This window comes from Coregonus lavaretus (assembly GCF_964263955.1).
Source record: "Coregonus lavaretus genome assembly, chromosome: 5".
In the NCBI taxonomy this organism is placed as follows: domain Eukaryota; kingdom Metazoa; phylum Chordata; class Actinopteri; order Salmoniformes; family Salmonidae; genus Coregonus; species Coregonus lavaretus.
This window is the reverse complement of record NC_139992.1, coordinates 46243195-46259061: the sequence shown is the minus strand read 5'-3', so window position 1 is coordinate 46259061 and position 15867 is coordinate 46243195. Positions and strand designations below refer to the sequence as shown.

Genomic DNA, 15867 nt, shown 5'->3' with positions numbered 1-15867 from the left:
TTTTTACATTTTAGTCATTTAGCAGACGCTCTTATCCAGAGCGACTTACAGTTAGTGAGTGCAGCTCAGCTGGTAGAGCACGGCGCTTGTAACGCCAAGGTAGTGGGGTCGAACCCCGGGACCACCCATATACAAAAAAAAAATGTATGCACGCATGACTGTAAGTCGCTTTGGATAAAAGCGTCTGCTAAATGGCATATTATATTATTTTTAAATATTACACATTTAGCATAATTTATGACTTTTATTTTGAAGAATTTTTGGACGCTGACGTTGAAATAGTACTTGGTGGCAAAGGTTTCACATCCTCTTTTATGGTGGTAACGTTAGCTAGCTAGATTTACTTTCTACAGTGTCATGCGGCGCTCACTAGCTAAGGTAGCTAAGATACTGATTGGCACATGGGCCATAATGGGTATGTATACGGTATTCGTGGTAACTGGCAAGATAGAAAACAATATTGTGTTTGCTAGATAGCTTTCTGACCTAGGTTGGGCGTAATAACCAGGTCGCTACCTAGCTATGACCGTGCAAACCGTAGCTAAACGTTTTGCAACGGAACATGTAAACGAGCGTTTCTAATTGGACAAGTTCGGGTCGTCCCTCCTCGTTTCGGTCAGTTTTCTATCGTTTGGTGTCTAGTGAAAACGACCCTGACGTCAAGGAAGTAGCTGGCTATCTAGCTAGCTATTGTGCGGTTTCTAGCAAAACCTATTGTATGTCTAACGTTAGCTAGCTGTGCCATTTGATATATTATGTCATTGACTAGCTAGCTAGCTATTATTATGTTATTGAGTGTCCACACGTACACATTCGGCGCAAGCTATTGTCTGCTCGGAATGTTATAACATTTGTTATGACAATGTAATTATGACATAACGGTAGCTAAGATATGCATAACTAAATGTAATTGATTTAGCTAACACACTGTGCTTTTCACATTATAGATTCCCCCATCCCTCTCTCCTCCCTGCGCCTGTTGGTTCCACCTCTACGACTGATGTCTGCATTTATGTGGCAGGTATCACAACAGAGGGCCATTAAGCACTATGGAAAATTAGAGGAGTTTGTGACCGTGGTAACACAAACTGTCCCAGAACTTATGACTGACAGACAGAGGACCCTCCTTATTTTGGGGCTGAGAGCAAGGGTAAGGATCACTTAAATGGGTGAAGTGCTGAGAATAGTTTTATGCAAAGTATCAGACTGCATCACCACTTTTCTTGCAGGTAACTTTGGGGCGATTTTCTGCTGAACACCCTGTCAGCCTCCAAACCCTCCTTTATTCTATAAAGTCTTCTCAACTTGCACAGGTTCAGGTTGGTAAATCAAATGTCAGCTAGTACAACACCCTGATAATTCGGCCACATTAAAATCAAGAGTTTAAGTTTGTTGGTATGGACAGTTGTGGGACAGTTGTCATCCCCTTTAACACCAAGTATAAAAATGACTGTCCTTTTTCGGTTTGTTTCCCACATTGTTTTACAGTCCTATGATGCAGGCATGGAATCGCCTGAAGCTAACTTTGCCAAGCTCACCCAAAGCTTGATTACAGATCCAGTTGAGCGTGAACACTTCGTTCAAGTAAGTAGCTGTTCATGTCAAGCTTGTATTCAACCTGTTTTTCTTGACTGTTTTCTTTAGCCTGACTCAACCTAATAATAACTTATTTAGCTTATATAGCGCTTCTCATTACAAAATAGAATCTCAAAACGCTTCAAAAGCAAAACAAACCGGAACAACAAATTATCAAAATGGAAAGTTAATGGTGTCTAGTCAGCTTCAGATAGGGAGTTGAGGCTGTTTGTAAAGGCAGTGTCTGCCATATGGCTTGACTGGAGGGGGGCATCGATGGTACAGCCAGGGGGAACCTAGTAATAATGTCCTTGAAAAATAGCATTTTGTTGTATGATAAATCATGACTAGCGGACCCTGGCAAGAGAGAAGAAAAATACTTGGCACCCAAAGTAGGATCATGCAGGGTCTACAAACCAATCATTAAGTAGGCTAACTGTTTCCCTTTTGCAGTATCTCACTGACTCACCATCATCTTTTCAGGTGGTGTTCCTTGAGGAATTCAGACCTGATTTTGACAAAGCGCTTCAGGAACTGGTCTGTGACTTCCTCACTCGGTTGGAAGAGCTGCTTACACTACCAGACTTTAAGCAGGTACAGAAATCACTTTCGTAAGACAGTCTTGAGACAACAGCATTCAAATTAATAACTGTAGTTGGCCTGGAATCTATTTTGGCATTTTATTTGTGTCCCTCTTTTCACTAGACTGCATTGTTGCTGAGTGCTGGCTCCTCTGGCCTGGATGAATGCCTGCAGTCTTTCTCTCACTCAGAAGATCTCCAGTTTCTGCTCCAGAATTACAAACAATGCAGAACATTGTACACAAACAGTAAGAAAAGTACACATTTTTTATGCATCATTTTAGTACCACATGGTCGTATAAGGTTTATTGATGAAACAACTGCATCTGAGGATAATAAGATTATTTATGTGCAGCAAGTTCCTCTCACCATGTTCCTTACCTTTCTTGTTCATTTTAAAGGGATTTATACTTGGATGGATTAGCCAAATAATAAACAATTTGACAGATTAAAATGTAAATTATGGATATGAGATAAGTATTCAGAACAGCCCAGCAGATATTACGTTTCTTTTTAACGTATTTGTTTTTTGTCTGTGTGCAGTTTCCTCCTCTGACATTCCTCAGGAATCAGATATTGAATCTGATGCCTTCCCTGACCAGTTAAACCGTACCAATCTGGACACTGGTGTGGATATGAGGACAGCACATTTAGTGGCAATGGGGAGCACAAGAGATATTATAGGCTGCGATGAAACCTGTGATGAAGCGAATGAAGATGACATAGATGTAGAGGACGAGTCAGCACAGAAAAGGTACAGTGCCTTCAGAAAGTATTCAAACCCCTTGACTTTTTCGAAATGTTGTTGTGTTACAGCCTGAATTTAAAATGGATTCAATTGAGATGTTTTGTCACCGGCCTACACACAATACCCCACAATGTCAGTGAAATTATGTTTTTTGAAATGTTTACAAATAAATAAAAAATGAAAGCTGAAATGTCTGGAGTCAATAAGTATTTAACCCCTTTATTATGACAAGCCTAAATAAGTTCAGGAGTAAATATTTGCTTAACAGGTCACATAAGAAGTTGCATGGACTCACTCTGTGCAATAATAGTGTTTAACATTATTTTTCAACGATTACCTCACACATACAATTAGGTCGCACAGTGAATTTCAAACACAGATTCAACCACAAAAACCAGGGAGGTTTTCCAATGCTTTGCAAAGGGCACCTATTGGTAGATGGGTCCAAATGAAAAAAAGCAGACATTGAATATCCCTTTGAGCATGGTGAAGTTATTAATTACACTTTGGATGGTGTATCAACACACCCAGTCACTACAAAGATACAGGCGTCCTTCCTAACTCAGTTGCTGGAGAGGAAGGAAACCGCTCAGGGATTTCACCATGAGCCCAATGATGTCTTTAAAATAGTTTGTTTAATGGCTGTGATAGGAGAAAACTGAGGATGGATCAACAACATTGTAGATACTCTACAATACTAACCTAATTGACAGAGTGAAAAGAAGGACGCCTGTACCGAAAAGAAAATATTCCAAAACATGCATCCTGTTTACAAGGCACTAAAGTAATACTGCAAAAAATGTGGCAAAGCGAACTTTTTGTCCATGAATACAACGTGTTATGTTTGGGGCAAGTACAATACAACACATTACTCAATGGAACTAAGCACAGGCAAAATCCTAGAGGAAAACCTGGTTCAGTCTGCTTTCTACCCGACACTGGGAGATGCAGGACAATAACCTAAAACACAAGGCCAAATCTACACTGAAGTTGCTTACCAAGAAGACAGTGAATGTTCCTGAGTGGCCGAGTTAGTCTTGACTTAAATCTACTTGAAAATCTCTGACAAGATTTTAAAAGGGTTGTCTAGCAAGGATCAACAACTAATTTGACAAAGCTTGTAGAATTCTGAAAAGAATAATGGGCAAATGTTGCACAATCCAGGTGTGGCAAGCTTTTAGAGACTTACCCTGAAAGACTCAAAGCTGTAATCGCTGCCAAAGGTGCTTCTACAAAGTATTGGCTCAGGGGTGTGAATACATATGTAAATTAAATATTTCTGTATTTTATTTTCAATAAATGTACAAACATTTATCATTATGGGGTATTGTGTGTAGATGGGTGAGATTTTTTTTTATTGAATTCATTTTGAATTCAGGCTGTAACAACGATGTGGAATAAGTCAAGGGGTGTGAATACTTTCTGAAGACACTGTGAGAATTCATTTATCATTTTTGTTGTTTGAAACAGTGCATCAAACAACTTTACCACTTGACTTAGTAATGGTCATCAATTTGCATTTCTGTTTTGTGCCTTTCACAGGGCTGGTTCTGGTCTTTCTCCTACCAGTGTCATGCAAGGTGGTGATACAGGTGAGACCTCATAATCTTTTAGTCAAGCACATTTACCCTTTGGAAAGCCTCAGTTGACCATTGTAGGGTAATGGTAGGGGAAACGTCAATGTTTTTATTCATTTTTCCACAGACACCGTTGCAGGGGTGTCGTTTCAGGTGTTGACTCCCCTTTCTTCAGCTTCCAATGAGTGTGCCCCATCTACTTCCAGTTCATCACACATGAACATTTTCCACCAGTGTCCTCAGTGTGGGAAGTGCTTTAATTATCAGTCTCAACTTGTCCAACACCAGCAAATTCACTGTGGGGACAATCCATACAAGTGCTCCAACTGCGGTAATAGATTCAAATTCTATACAAGTCTGTCAAATCATAAGAGGATGCAATGTGTGGGCACTGCCTTTAGCTGCCTGAAGTGCTGGAGAGAGTTTGGTTCTCTGCGTGAGAAATTGAGACACCAGTGTCCACACAACGAATCCATGTACATCTGTCCACAAAGCGGGAAGAGTTTTAAGACGTCACCGCAATATCCATTCCAGTGCCGTCACTGCGCAAGGAGCTTTCCCGAATCGAATCAACTGGACGCCCATGAAAAAAGTCACAGTGTCGCCCAAACGCTTGACTGTCACAAATGTGGAATTACCTTCAGCAACTTGCCCAGCCTCGTGCACCATGTGGAAGCCCACAAGAGGTCGGATCTGAAGCCATCGTCGCACCTTCCAAAGAAGAAAGGATTGCAACTTCCGAAAACACACCATTGCCACCAATGTGGAAAGTCCTTCGTAACAAACCGACGCCTCAAGGATCACGTGCGTACTCATTTGAATTATCGTCCCTTCCCCTGCACCTACTGTGGAAAATGTTTCACTCAGAAAGGTAATCTCACTGTGCACATAAGGCTCCACACAGGGGAGAGACCCTACATGTGCTCTGTGTGTGGGAAGGCGTTTCCATCAGGAGGGGATCTGCAGGTACACCAGCGCTTTCACACTGGGGAGAGACCTTACCAATGCAAAGAGTGTGACAAACGTTTTTTTAAGTCAAGCCATTTAGTTGTCCACATGCGTGGGCATAGGGGAGAGCGTCCTTACACTTGTAATGAATGTGGAAGGGGTTTTATCCGGAGAACTTGCTTAAAAAAACATTTGCTAGTTCATTCAGGGGAGAGGCCATATTCATGTCTTCGTTGCCCAAATACTTACAAACGCAGTTCACACCTGAACTATCACATGAAGAAAAATCATTGAAAGTTGTAGTGTGTATTTACAATGTGTTTTTTGGTAGAGCTTTTGTAATAGTGGCATTAGTGGAAATGCAGGAAGTACACCCAGTACCAAACTAATTTATCATATCCTCAACACTTTAAAGCCTTGTTTCCCAATTCAAGGGGAAGTTCAGTAATTTACAATTTGATGATTCCTCACCCTTTAAGTAGTGTATGGGCCAGGAGACACTGTAATCCATGCTTCCGTTTTCTTTAAACAGGCACTACAAACTAACAAGCTAACTTGAGACTCCACTAGCTGACAATCAATGGAAGTGATATGGGCATCCATGAAATGTTTTAAAATTGTTTTATTGCTAAATTACCTTATGGTAATGTCCAAACCAAATATTGGATTACATTTAGAACAATTGCACAATTGCCCATATCACTCCCATTGATTTGTAGTTAGCGGTGGCTAAGATTAGCTTAAGTTTGTAGTGGCTGCTCAAAGAAAACTGAACCATAGATTACAGGTTTTCCTGGCCCATAGACTACTTTCAAGGTGAGGAACCATCTAACACTAAGTTGTTAAATAGTGAAGTTGCCCTTTTAAAATCACTGCATAATAGTCAAGGATGAAAACCAGTGGAGTAGCTTATGTACATATTGAGGCTGTTCCATCTGTTTGTTTACTTAACGTTATATGGAGTTTTGGTGAAATTGTTGAAATGTTCAGCACCTGGATTTATTTCCATGTTGATATAGTGATTTAGTGTGCTGTTTAGTGCAGTATAGTCGGCAGAATCTACTCTTCTGTAATTGAGTTGTGCATTCATATATCAATAAACATATCCATCTAAAATGCCAACCGTTTAGCCTTTGTGTAAACATGGTGCCATTCCAAAACATTAAAGTAGATTATGGATTGAGTCAAGCATTTTAGTCATCATGACATGCTGGTGTGCTCCCATCTGGCACTGGCTGACAGGGTTACCATACAGGTGACTGTTCAGAACTGGGACGGGACTGCCCTAGATGTCCTGGGTAGACCAGAGGACGCCAGAGGGCCCCCGGCTGGGCTTTGTGCAATCAAACAAAGCTCAGAATGACCAATATACAGTATATTGAAAGCAGGTGCTTCAACACAGGTGTGGTTCCTGAGTTAATTAAGCAATTCACATCCCATCATGCTTAGGGTCATGTATAAAAACATCCAGTTGCCCATTATTTTGGCTACAATGGCTAGAAAAGATCTCAGTGACTTTGAAAGAGGGGTCTCAAAGAAGCATAGGGGGTTTAAAGGATGTGTCTCACCAGATCTCAACCCAATTGAACACTTACGGGAGATTCTGGAGCAGCACCTGAGACAGGCTTTTTCACCACCATCAACAAAACCCCAAATTATATAATTTCTTGAGCAAGAATGGTGTCACATCCCTCCAATAGAGTTTCAGACACTTCTATCTATGCCAAGGGGCATTGAAGCTGTTCTGGCAGGCCCAATGCCCTATTAAGACACTGTTGATTTTTGGCAGTTACCTGTATCTTCCTTTGCTTCTATCAGTAACATGTTCTCATTTTGCAGTGGGTAAAACATATAAGCTGAAACAGAGATATTACTATCACCCCATCCATAACCAACATGATTCAATCAACACAGTTCACATAGGATGTGTTTACACAGTCAGCCCAATTCTGATCTTTTTCCCACTAACTGTAAGTCGCTTTGGATAAAAGCGTCTGCTAAATGGCATATTATTATTATTATTATTATTATTATTAATTGGTCTTTCGACCAATCACATCTTTATCAGAGCTGATCTGATTTGTCAAAAGACCAATTAGTGAAAAAATATCAGAATTGGGCTGCCTGTGTAAACGCAGCCATACAGGTTTCACCGAGGTTCTTCGAAGTTGTTTACTACAGAGGACGTTTTTTTTTTGGGGGGGGGGGCCCGACAGTTTACCCACCTTTTGTGGAAAAATGCATTGAAAGTATAGGGAGCGTTACTTTTTTCACCGCGATCAGTTTACCCATCTATTTGCTTTACCACAACATCACTGCAGACGAGCTTAGAGTTGGGACTGAGTCCTCCAGCTGGGGGGTAGTGGCTCATCCAGAACCGACACTATGGACCTCAGGACCAGTTTCCTAGAAGAATGGCGATATCTTCTGTGTGAATAAAATATATACAATTCTTCTTCACGATGCTAAAGTAATGCTGGTGATTGTATTGAACACCCAGAAAGGTAAAGGTATGAGATACATCGCTCCTCTGCTACTGAACGTTTGTCATTTGTTCTTCCTGGTGTTCTTTTCTGTGTGTCAATCTTGCAAATGGTCTCATTGAAGTGATTTCTGCAAATTAAAACACAAAATACCCAAAAAGTAAAGTGGGGGCATTTTCTAACCTTCAGAAAGCTTACCTGGCCATATTTTTTTTATTTTTTTTAACTGCACCTTTGTAGACTTGAATACCTTTGCAGTTGCACTGTAAGAGTTGGTTGTGTATTATATCAAATCTACTGTTTTCACTAACAATTATGGTTCTGAATCATCAGGGCCCAGTCTTTCTAAAGTTATCTATCTGGATTTCACCTATCGGATAGGATGAAATGCATAGAAATAGAACAGATTAATAATTTACTTGAATAGGGACTCCCGTTCTATTCATTATATTTCTATGAAATCCATATAGATTTTTTTTTTTACCTGGGCCCAGGGGTGACATACTGGTAATGACACAGTGGAACAAAGGAACTCATATCCAATCAGATATCAGAGCCTACAAAAACTATATTTTCTAGATATCTCAATCAAATATGATGAAGTGGGCTTGGGAGGACATTCCCAACCAATCAGACGACATATCCAATCCACAGTCAATGGGGAATGTGGCCGTTTGGCAGGCACTTCCGTATATAGGCACAGAAATTCATATTTGCTGCATTTACACAGGCAGCCCTTTCTGATATTTTTTCCACTAATTGGTCTTTTGACCAATCACATCAGATGTTTTCACATCAGCTCTTTTTCAGAGCTGATCTGATTGGTCAAAATATAAATTACTAAAAAAATCAGAATTGGGCTGCCTGTGTAAACTCAGCCTTTGTAGCAGGAACTCCATACCTGGGTATAGTGCAGTCACCATGACAGAGCTACCACACATACTAGGGGCACGTTCAGTAGGTCACAAGTTAGTTTTGAAACGTTCAGATAGAAATATGTAACGTAAAACAAACATGCCTCTCCGACATGAAGAACAAGGAATCATGTCGGCTCTATTCATGGCATTTCTATCTGCAAAGTTTGGCAACTGAAAGTGGCCTGTATACACATGACCATAAGCCATAAATACGCCTCACACCCCTGCACAAAAGCTTACGTATAACATTACAAAACACTCGTAATTGCTAAAAGACCTATCTTCATTCGGAAATGTAGATGTCATTTGTAGCAGTTTAAGTGTTCCACTTATAATATATCAACTGTTTATTAACAAGTTTAATAAAAAAAAACGATATTTACATTTACTGACACAACTGTCTCTGTGTATTATTTTTAATTAAGCCAACTTCTTATTATATATAGAATAGGTAAGGTAGAATATAATAAATTAAGCCTACTGTATAGCAGCTTTCATTTGCATTGAAGGAAGACAATAAATACAGTGGTAACCAACCTATATTCATATTGTTTGAGACAATGGATACAATTCAAAGGGAACGGTACCTTTTCAGTTGCAAGCGTCCTTAAACTCCCTCTCTTTACTTTAACTAATAAACTACATATTGGCTACAGATGTAGCTAACCTCAATTACATGACCCACTGATTAAGCCAATGGTGTGCATTCCAGACACAGTATCTTCTACATAGTTTGTGCATATAATGTGTTGTCATATAATTTTGTAATATTCCACAATTAAATACTTTCCTGTCTTTATTTTTGATGAATATGAACCTTTACTCAATGATATCAACCAATTTCATTGTTCGTTAAAATCATTTCAAATGGGCAAACATCTCACATTTGTTGTTACAGTAGGCCTAGTATCTAAATTAGGCCCATATTTTGACAACCTTTTCCCCTTTTTAAATGTTTTAGATCAGGTAATATAATTAATTGAATTGAATGAGTGAACTGTGCCATAATGTTAGAGCTGCAGGACGACAACTAAATTAATTGTTGCAGTCAAAAGTTAAAATAGTATTTTCAGTTTTTGCATTGGTTTTTACGCAGACATTTATTACAAGACATTCAAAAGAAACTCAGACTCAAACCACAAACTGCCAGAGAGAAGCAGGCCCAAGCTAGAAAATCTCATAAAATGCCTCATTTATTTTATACATAACTTGAAAGAGGTTATTTTATCTTTTGAAATGTTACTTTCCATCCATGTTAGCAGTAATGTGCACAATAAACTACAGTTTGAGAAAAAGGCATGAGAATGAGCATGGTTTTCAGTCATACATTGATGTTATTCAGCATAACACATTGACAGACAGCAATCTGCACTAATTCCATGAAGTAACGCTTTACAGAATTAAACCAAAACAGGAAAACACCCCGTACTCCCTCAAGTGTGTGTTTGTAGGTGTCTCTTCAAGTGTGTGAGACGGGTGTAACTTTTTCCAAAGTGATGGCATGGGTATGGCCTCTGTCCTGTATGGGTGAGTTGATGATTAGTTAACACAGAGCTCTGCGCAAAACTCTTTCCACACTCAGGGCAGGTGTAGGGGCGCTCTCCTGTGTGACTGCGCATGTGAACCGTCAAATGACTTGACACTGAAGGCCTTTCCACAAACTGTGCACCTGTAAGGTTTCTCTTTGGTGTGAGAGCGCTCATGCTTCTGCAGGTCACCGACTGAGCAAAACCCTTTCTTGCACTGAGAGCAGATGTGGGGTCTCTCCCCCGTGTGAATCCTTGTGTGCACAGTAAGATTAGCCAACTGAGAGAAACACTTCCCGCAGTAAGAGCAGCTGTATGGACGCTCGCCCGTGTGAGTCCGCATGTGTGACGTCAGCTGACTTTTGGAGATATACTGCTTATTACAGTGAGGACACGTGTGGAGTTTCTCCCCCGTGTGTGTCCGTTGGTGGAGTACAAGAGTGGCTAAGGCGCCAAAGCACTTTCCACACGCATCACACTGATGGGGTTTGTCCACTGCATGAGTTATTTTGTGGATCTTCAGCTCAACTGACCCAAAGAATTTCTCTTCACAGTGTCGCCACTTGAAGAGAGGTTCATGAGAGTGAGTTTGCTGGTGACTCTTTAGTTCGGAGCGGGAACTGCAACTCCGTCCGCACTCCGTACAGTTGAGCTGTGCCCTATGTGTCTTCTTATGTTGGAGCCGTTCACTTAAAGATCCAAACGTTTTCCCACACTTGGAACAAGCATACCCCCCCTCCACAGAATGGGTCCTGTTGTGCCTGGTTAGGCTCGACAGGAACTTGAAACGTTTTTCACAGAGAGAGCAGTTGAACGAAGGCGTCACACAATGCGTTTGCTGGTGCTTTCGCAAATCAGAAGTCGTCCGGCAACTCTTTCCACACAACAGATATTTGAGGGACGTGTGAGTAGATAGGTGTCTGAACCGCTTGCGGAGAGATCTGAAACTCTCCCTGCACTTGGGGCAATCGAAGGACGCGTCTAGACAGTGTTTTTGGTGGTGTTTTGAAAGCCCAGTTGAATTACTGAAAGTATTTCCGCACTGTGTGCATTTGTAGGGTCGATCTCCAGTGTGAATTCGCTGATGCTGAACCAGTTGAGATGGATAGATAAAACACCTTCCACACTGGGAGCACTTGTGGGCAATACGCCGTGCAGTGGACAATGCTTTGGAAAGGGTCTCCGAGGATGGTGATACGTCACTAGGTGGTGGTTGAGCGCAGCTAGACAGCTGAGAAGACTCCCCTGAAGCAGGTTCTGTGGAGAATAAAGCAAGAAAATAAATGCCATTGTCTTTGCACAACTATGGAATCCTTGGGGCCTTTGCACAACTATGGAATCCTTGGGGCCTTTGCACAACTATGGAATCCTTGGGGCATTTGCACAACTATGGAATCCTTGGGGCATTTACACAACTATGGAATCCTTGGGGCCCCACTGTAAGTTTCAAAAGTCTCACCGTTGTTTTCCTCTTCTGTGTCGTCGTGGTCTGGAGAAACTGGTCTTGATTCTTCAGCACCAGTCCTGTGGGGGAGGATCCACAGAGCATGTTCAGTTAAATACTAATGCACAACAGCAGTAGATAACAATAGTTTAATATAATGGATTCAAATGTAAAGATGAATGTGTCAGTGGTGTATGTCAAACAAACCTAATTCACAAGCACAATTCCAACACACCTTGCTCTTACGTTTCCTGTGAGGATTCAAGCAGAGGTGTATCAGAGTTCACACTGGACTCAGCCATCCTCCCTCCTGGGCTCTTTCTAGGTCTCATGGAGGAATTGACTCTGTGGTCCCCTTTACTTTTGAGTGTAAATCGGGGGGAAAATATTGAGGGTTTTTGAGCCACACTGGAGGTGACCATTGGAGAGTTGGCTGCGAGGTCTGGTGCTCCAGCAGCACACAGGTCCCCAACAGTCCCTTCACATCTCCTCTGGTCCTTTGGTTCAGTAAAAACCACAGCACTTATGTTTTCATTCTCCTCTTCCACACCTCCCTCTGTGCATTCACCATCATCGCTAACCATGGTAGACGCTCTTTCTTCTTTACTGTTTTGGTTTCTATGGAAGCATGCTCTTGATTCTGCCTGTTGGTAATCTCTGCTGTCTGACAAAGCCTCCATCTCTCTGCTTACATGGGTAGAGCCTTCCAAGTTAGGCAAGACATCTAATTTTCTGTCAGAGGCATATGCCACTCCCACTGTGTTAGGGAGGGACAGTGGAGCGAGGATGCAGTCTTCTGCCGAGGAGGGAAATGCTGACAGACACAAGGGTAGAGGACAGTAAAGTAAAAAGTCAGTATGTCAGAAAGGTTAACACGTAGTGGTCTGTCACAATGTGTCTTGTGATAAAGGAGCTTAGTTTAGCACTTTTGTCTAACTTTCCACAGCATGTGTGGTGCTGAAGCAGGTATTGCAGGTCCTCTGTGTGAGAAAGAGGCTGCAGACACTCATCAGAGGCAGAGGGGACTGCGCTGAGCCAGGATGCAGTCTATGGGAAGGAGGAGAGATTGAGATAGGACACCCAAAATAAGGCTGTGTAACAAAAGCATAGAAATCCTGTTATATCTCACACATCACTCTCAATGTGTTTAATGCAACATTTTAAAGATGAGGATATAACGATAAACATAGAGCCAAAATGGAGCTCATAAAGACTGCATTGAATATCAGTGATATGAACATCTTCCTTGGTTTGCTCTCTACCTGCTTTAAGTCTGTCACTGGTAGCAGATCTTCTAGTCTGGAGAGGGACTGACAAACAAGTGCCTGCAAAGCTCTGTCAAAATCACAGCCATACACCACAGGGAAATCTGCCTGAGAGGGAGAGAGAAAGTGAAAGGAGTCCCACAATTTGTATGACAGACAAGTACGTCCGCAATCCAAGGAGAGATAATATTGATGTTGCTGCCCTTGGCGCAGTTGCTATAGCAGAAGCGCAGACTGACCGTTCGTCAGACATTGACTATAAACTTTTTTTGATAATTCAACTGGTTGATAATGCCTGCTATTCAGTGACGAAATGTTGTTATTCACACTTAAGATTGAAGCCAGCTGGGAATAAACAGTTTCATACCTTGAAGAACCGGATACTCTCGACTGGGTCTTCAAGAAGGTTTTTGGTGAGCTTGAGTAGGTTTGCTTCCAACGCATCTATCTGTGCATCATTATTCTGTAACATAAATCCAACCAACTTCTACACAATGCTACAAAAAGCAGGGCAACCAGAACATTTTATATATTTTACCCTATATACAGAAAAGTGCAGTTACGTCACATTTAAGAACATACCATACCAACTCACCTTTGAAAGACCACAGCATGAGAATCTGTCAAGATGGATCTTAATTTTGTTGAGGTCCTCTGGATGCTCACCTTGAATCAGCTGAAGAGTTATCTGAAAAACATTAACCGTATCCTTGGCCGTGTCTACACTTGACACTTACATGTGACTTTGCTATCAGAATATGAAGACGCATTGAAAATATAGGTAAAGGCTGTGTTTACACAGGCAGCCCAATTCTCAAATTGTTCCACTAATTGGTCTTTTGACCAATCACATCAGATCTTTTCACATCAGATCTTTTGCAGAGCTGATCTGATTGGTCAAAAGACGAATTTTGTATTTTATGATTTTTTTTACATCAGAATTGGGATGCCTGTCTAAATGCAGCTCTAGACCCACAAAAGTTGCATTGTGGTATGATTGAGTTCAGATCTGGCTCTGCATTGTGTGCGGATTTCTCCTCAGTCTGGACACAATCAGGCTACCGATAGTACATACAGTGGGCAACGTTATAAGCACCTCACGGTTTTGGGACCCGAGAGGCACCATTTCATTACGCTAGAGGAAATATGTTCCTAGCATGTGGGGAACGTGTTGCTGGCCTCATAATTGCTAGCCAGCTAGCTAATATTTAGAAAAATAATATATTTTTGTTTGGCTAGAGTTATGCTAACCCATTTGCAATCCCTTTAGCTTTGCTTGCTGACTAGCTACAGAGGTTAGCTGGCTAGTAAGCTACAGTAGTTAACTACTGCCATCAAGTTGTTGTTGTGTTATTATATTTTGCCCATTCCACCGTTTGCAGAATGAATACTGGCATTTGAATATAGCGCAGGAAAAGGGAATCCGGACACAATGTTGACACATTTAAATGTAGGTGTAGATGCATGATGTGTTCGGAATTCCATGATCAGAATACAAAAACTGCATTAACTGTCAAGTCTACACGGCCTAGCCCTTGATCATGACTCTCAGTTCCATTACATTACACAGAAGACTCATTGGACAAAGGCGTCTTCTGTACGGAGGAGTTTTGTTAAGAGCCCCTACGCTCGTTCTGAACATTAACACGCATCGCTTGCGGTACAGTTTTGGAAACATAAGGACCTTACCTTTCATATCAGTGATTGGACCTTAAGGTGTAATGGTAGGCTCCTTAAGAGTACATCTTGGGCTAGGCCCTTCATACACCTGACACATTGTAAAACACATTTCTACAGCCAGGGTAAGTTTCAGAATTTACTTACCCTTGCCCTTAATGCCAGAAGAAGCAATGTCCTCTGTCTGTCAGTTATAAGTTCTGGAACAGTTTGTGTTACCACTGTCACAAACTCCTCTAATTTTCCATAGTGCTTGATGGCCCTCTGTTGTGCTACCTTCCACATAAATGCAGACATGAGCCGTAGAGGTGGAACCAAAAGGCGCAGGGAGGAGAAAGGGAGGGGGTAATCTATTGCGTAGAGAAGAATGTACAATAATATCAAAGACAGTAAAGTATGGAGATAGGCATAAATTGCTTCTCCAATAGAAATCCCTGATCTTGCTTGTAGGATGGCGACGTTGGCTAGCTAAGCTCATGCGCAGAATCAAATCATCGGTCTAACGGTCGTCTCGCGCCGAACTGCAAATGTCTAGCAACCGAATGCGAATTCGAATCTTATCACGGACAACTTTAGTATTTCAGCAACTTTTCAACTACTTACTACTTTTTTAGCTACTTTGCAATGACTTAGTATGTTAGCTAACCCTTCCCCTAACCCGTTATCCTAACTCCTAAACTTAACCACCTAGCTAGAATTCGTAACATAGCTTACGTTTGATAATTTGTAACATATTGTACGTTTTGCAAATTAGTAACATATAATACGAATTGTAATTCGTAACATATCATACAAAATGGCTGATGGACATCCACAAATTAATACATACCATACGAAACGTAACATATCATATTAAATGGCAGGTCCCGGATTTACATACAGAATAATACGACATGCTCTGAGACCAGGTTGCAAAGCTAGCTAGCTGGGGCCATATAGACACACATTTAACAGGTCACACAAAAATAAACTGTGTGCTAAAATGGCTATAATGTCCACAGCAAGTTTGAAGCCATATATAACTAGGCTAGCTACAGGAGGCTGTTAGCTACATACCCATAGCATCCATATTTTACTGTGTTATAAGTCTACTAAATGACTGTATCAATGCTGAAAACATTACACC

The 15867-nt window shown here is 41.1% G+C and overlaps 2 protein-coding genes across 3 annotated transcripts; one reads left to right on the top strand and one right to left on the bottom strand.

Moving 5' to 3' along the window:
- Positions 1 to 302: 302 nt before the first annotated feature.
- LOC311129712 (uncharacterized protein) lies at positions 303 to 6551 on the top strand. 2 transcript variants are annotated; one of them, XM_084162120.1, is made up of 9 exons: positions 303 to 415; positions 948 to 1150; positions 1230 to 1319; positions 1489 to 1584; positions 2059 to 2169; positions 2281 to 2404; positions 2700 to 2910; positions 4447 to 4496; positions 4609 to 6551. In XM_084162120.1, exons 1-9 carry the CDS (start codon positions 358 to 360, stop codon positions 5721 to 5723), a joined length of 2058 nt encoding a protein of 685 aa, XP_084018246.1. In that variant the 5' UTR covers positions 303 to 357; the 3' UTR covers positions 5724 to 6551. The 2 variants fall into 2 exon arrangements, with proteins under 2 accessions (XP_084018246.1, XP_084018247.1); XM_084162121.1 differs by lacking the exons at positions 4447 to 4496; positions 4609 to 6551 and having other exon boundaries at positions 316 to 415; positions 2700 to 3034.
- Positions 6552 to 9907: 3356 nt separating this feature from the next.
- LOC311129509 (uncharacterized protein) lies at positions 9908 to 15039 on the bottom strand. Its single transcript, XM_084161807.1, has 8 exons — positions 14889 to 15039; positions 13660 to 13752; positions 13432 to 13527; positions 13062 to 13172; positions 12726 to 12846; positions 12046 to 12613; positions 11815 to 11879; positions 9908 to 11612 (listed from the first exon to the last, which is right to left on the bottom strand). Exons 1-8 carry the CDS (start codon positions 15036 to 15038, stop codon positions 10408 to 10410), a joined length of 2409 nt encoding a protein of 802 aa, XP_084017933.1. The 5' UTR covers position 15039; the 3' UTR covers positions 9908 to 10407.
- Between the last annotated feature and the right edge of the window lie 828 nt (positions 15040 to 15867).

Excerpts from the sequence above, each read along its gene's own strand:
- LOC311129712 (XM_084162120.1), top strand. The coding sequence starts at position 358 with ATGCGGCGCTCACTAGCTAAGGTAGCTAAGATACTGATTGGCACATGG. Across the intron at positions 1,151-1,229 it reads TTTTGGGGCTGAGAGCAAGG|GTAACTTTGGGGCGATTTTC; the intron begins GTAAGGATCACT and ends CTTTTCTTGCAG. Across the intron at positions 1,320-1,488 it reads CTCAACTTGCACAGGTTCAG|TCCTATGATGCAGGCATGGA; the intron begins GTTGGTAAATCA and ends ATTGTTTTACAG.
- LOC311129509 (XM_084161807.1), bottom strand. The coding sequence starts at position 15,038 with ATGTCTGCATTTATGTGGAAGGTAGCACAACAGAGGGCCATCAAGCAC. Across the intron at positions 12,847-13,061 it reads CAGTGACAGACTTAAAGCAG|ACTGCATCCTGGCTCAGCGC; the intron begins GTAGAGAGCAAA and ends TCCTTCCCATAG. Across the intron at positions 11,880-12,045 it reads CTTGAATCCTCACAGGAAAC|GACTGGTGCTGAAGAATCAA; the intron begins GTAAGAGCAAGG and ends CCTCCCCCACAG.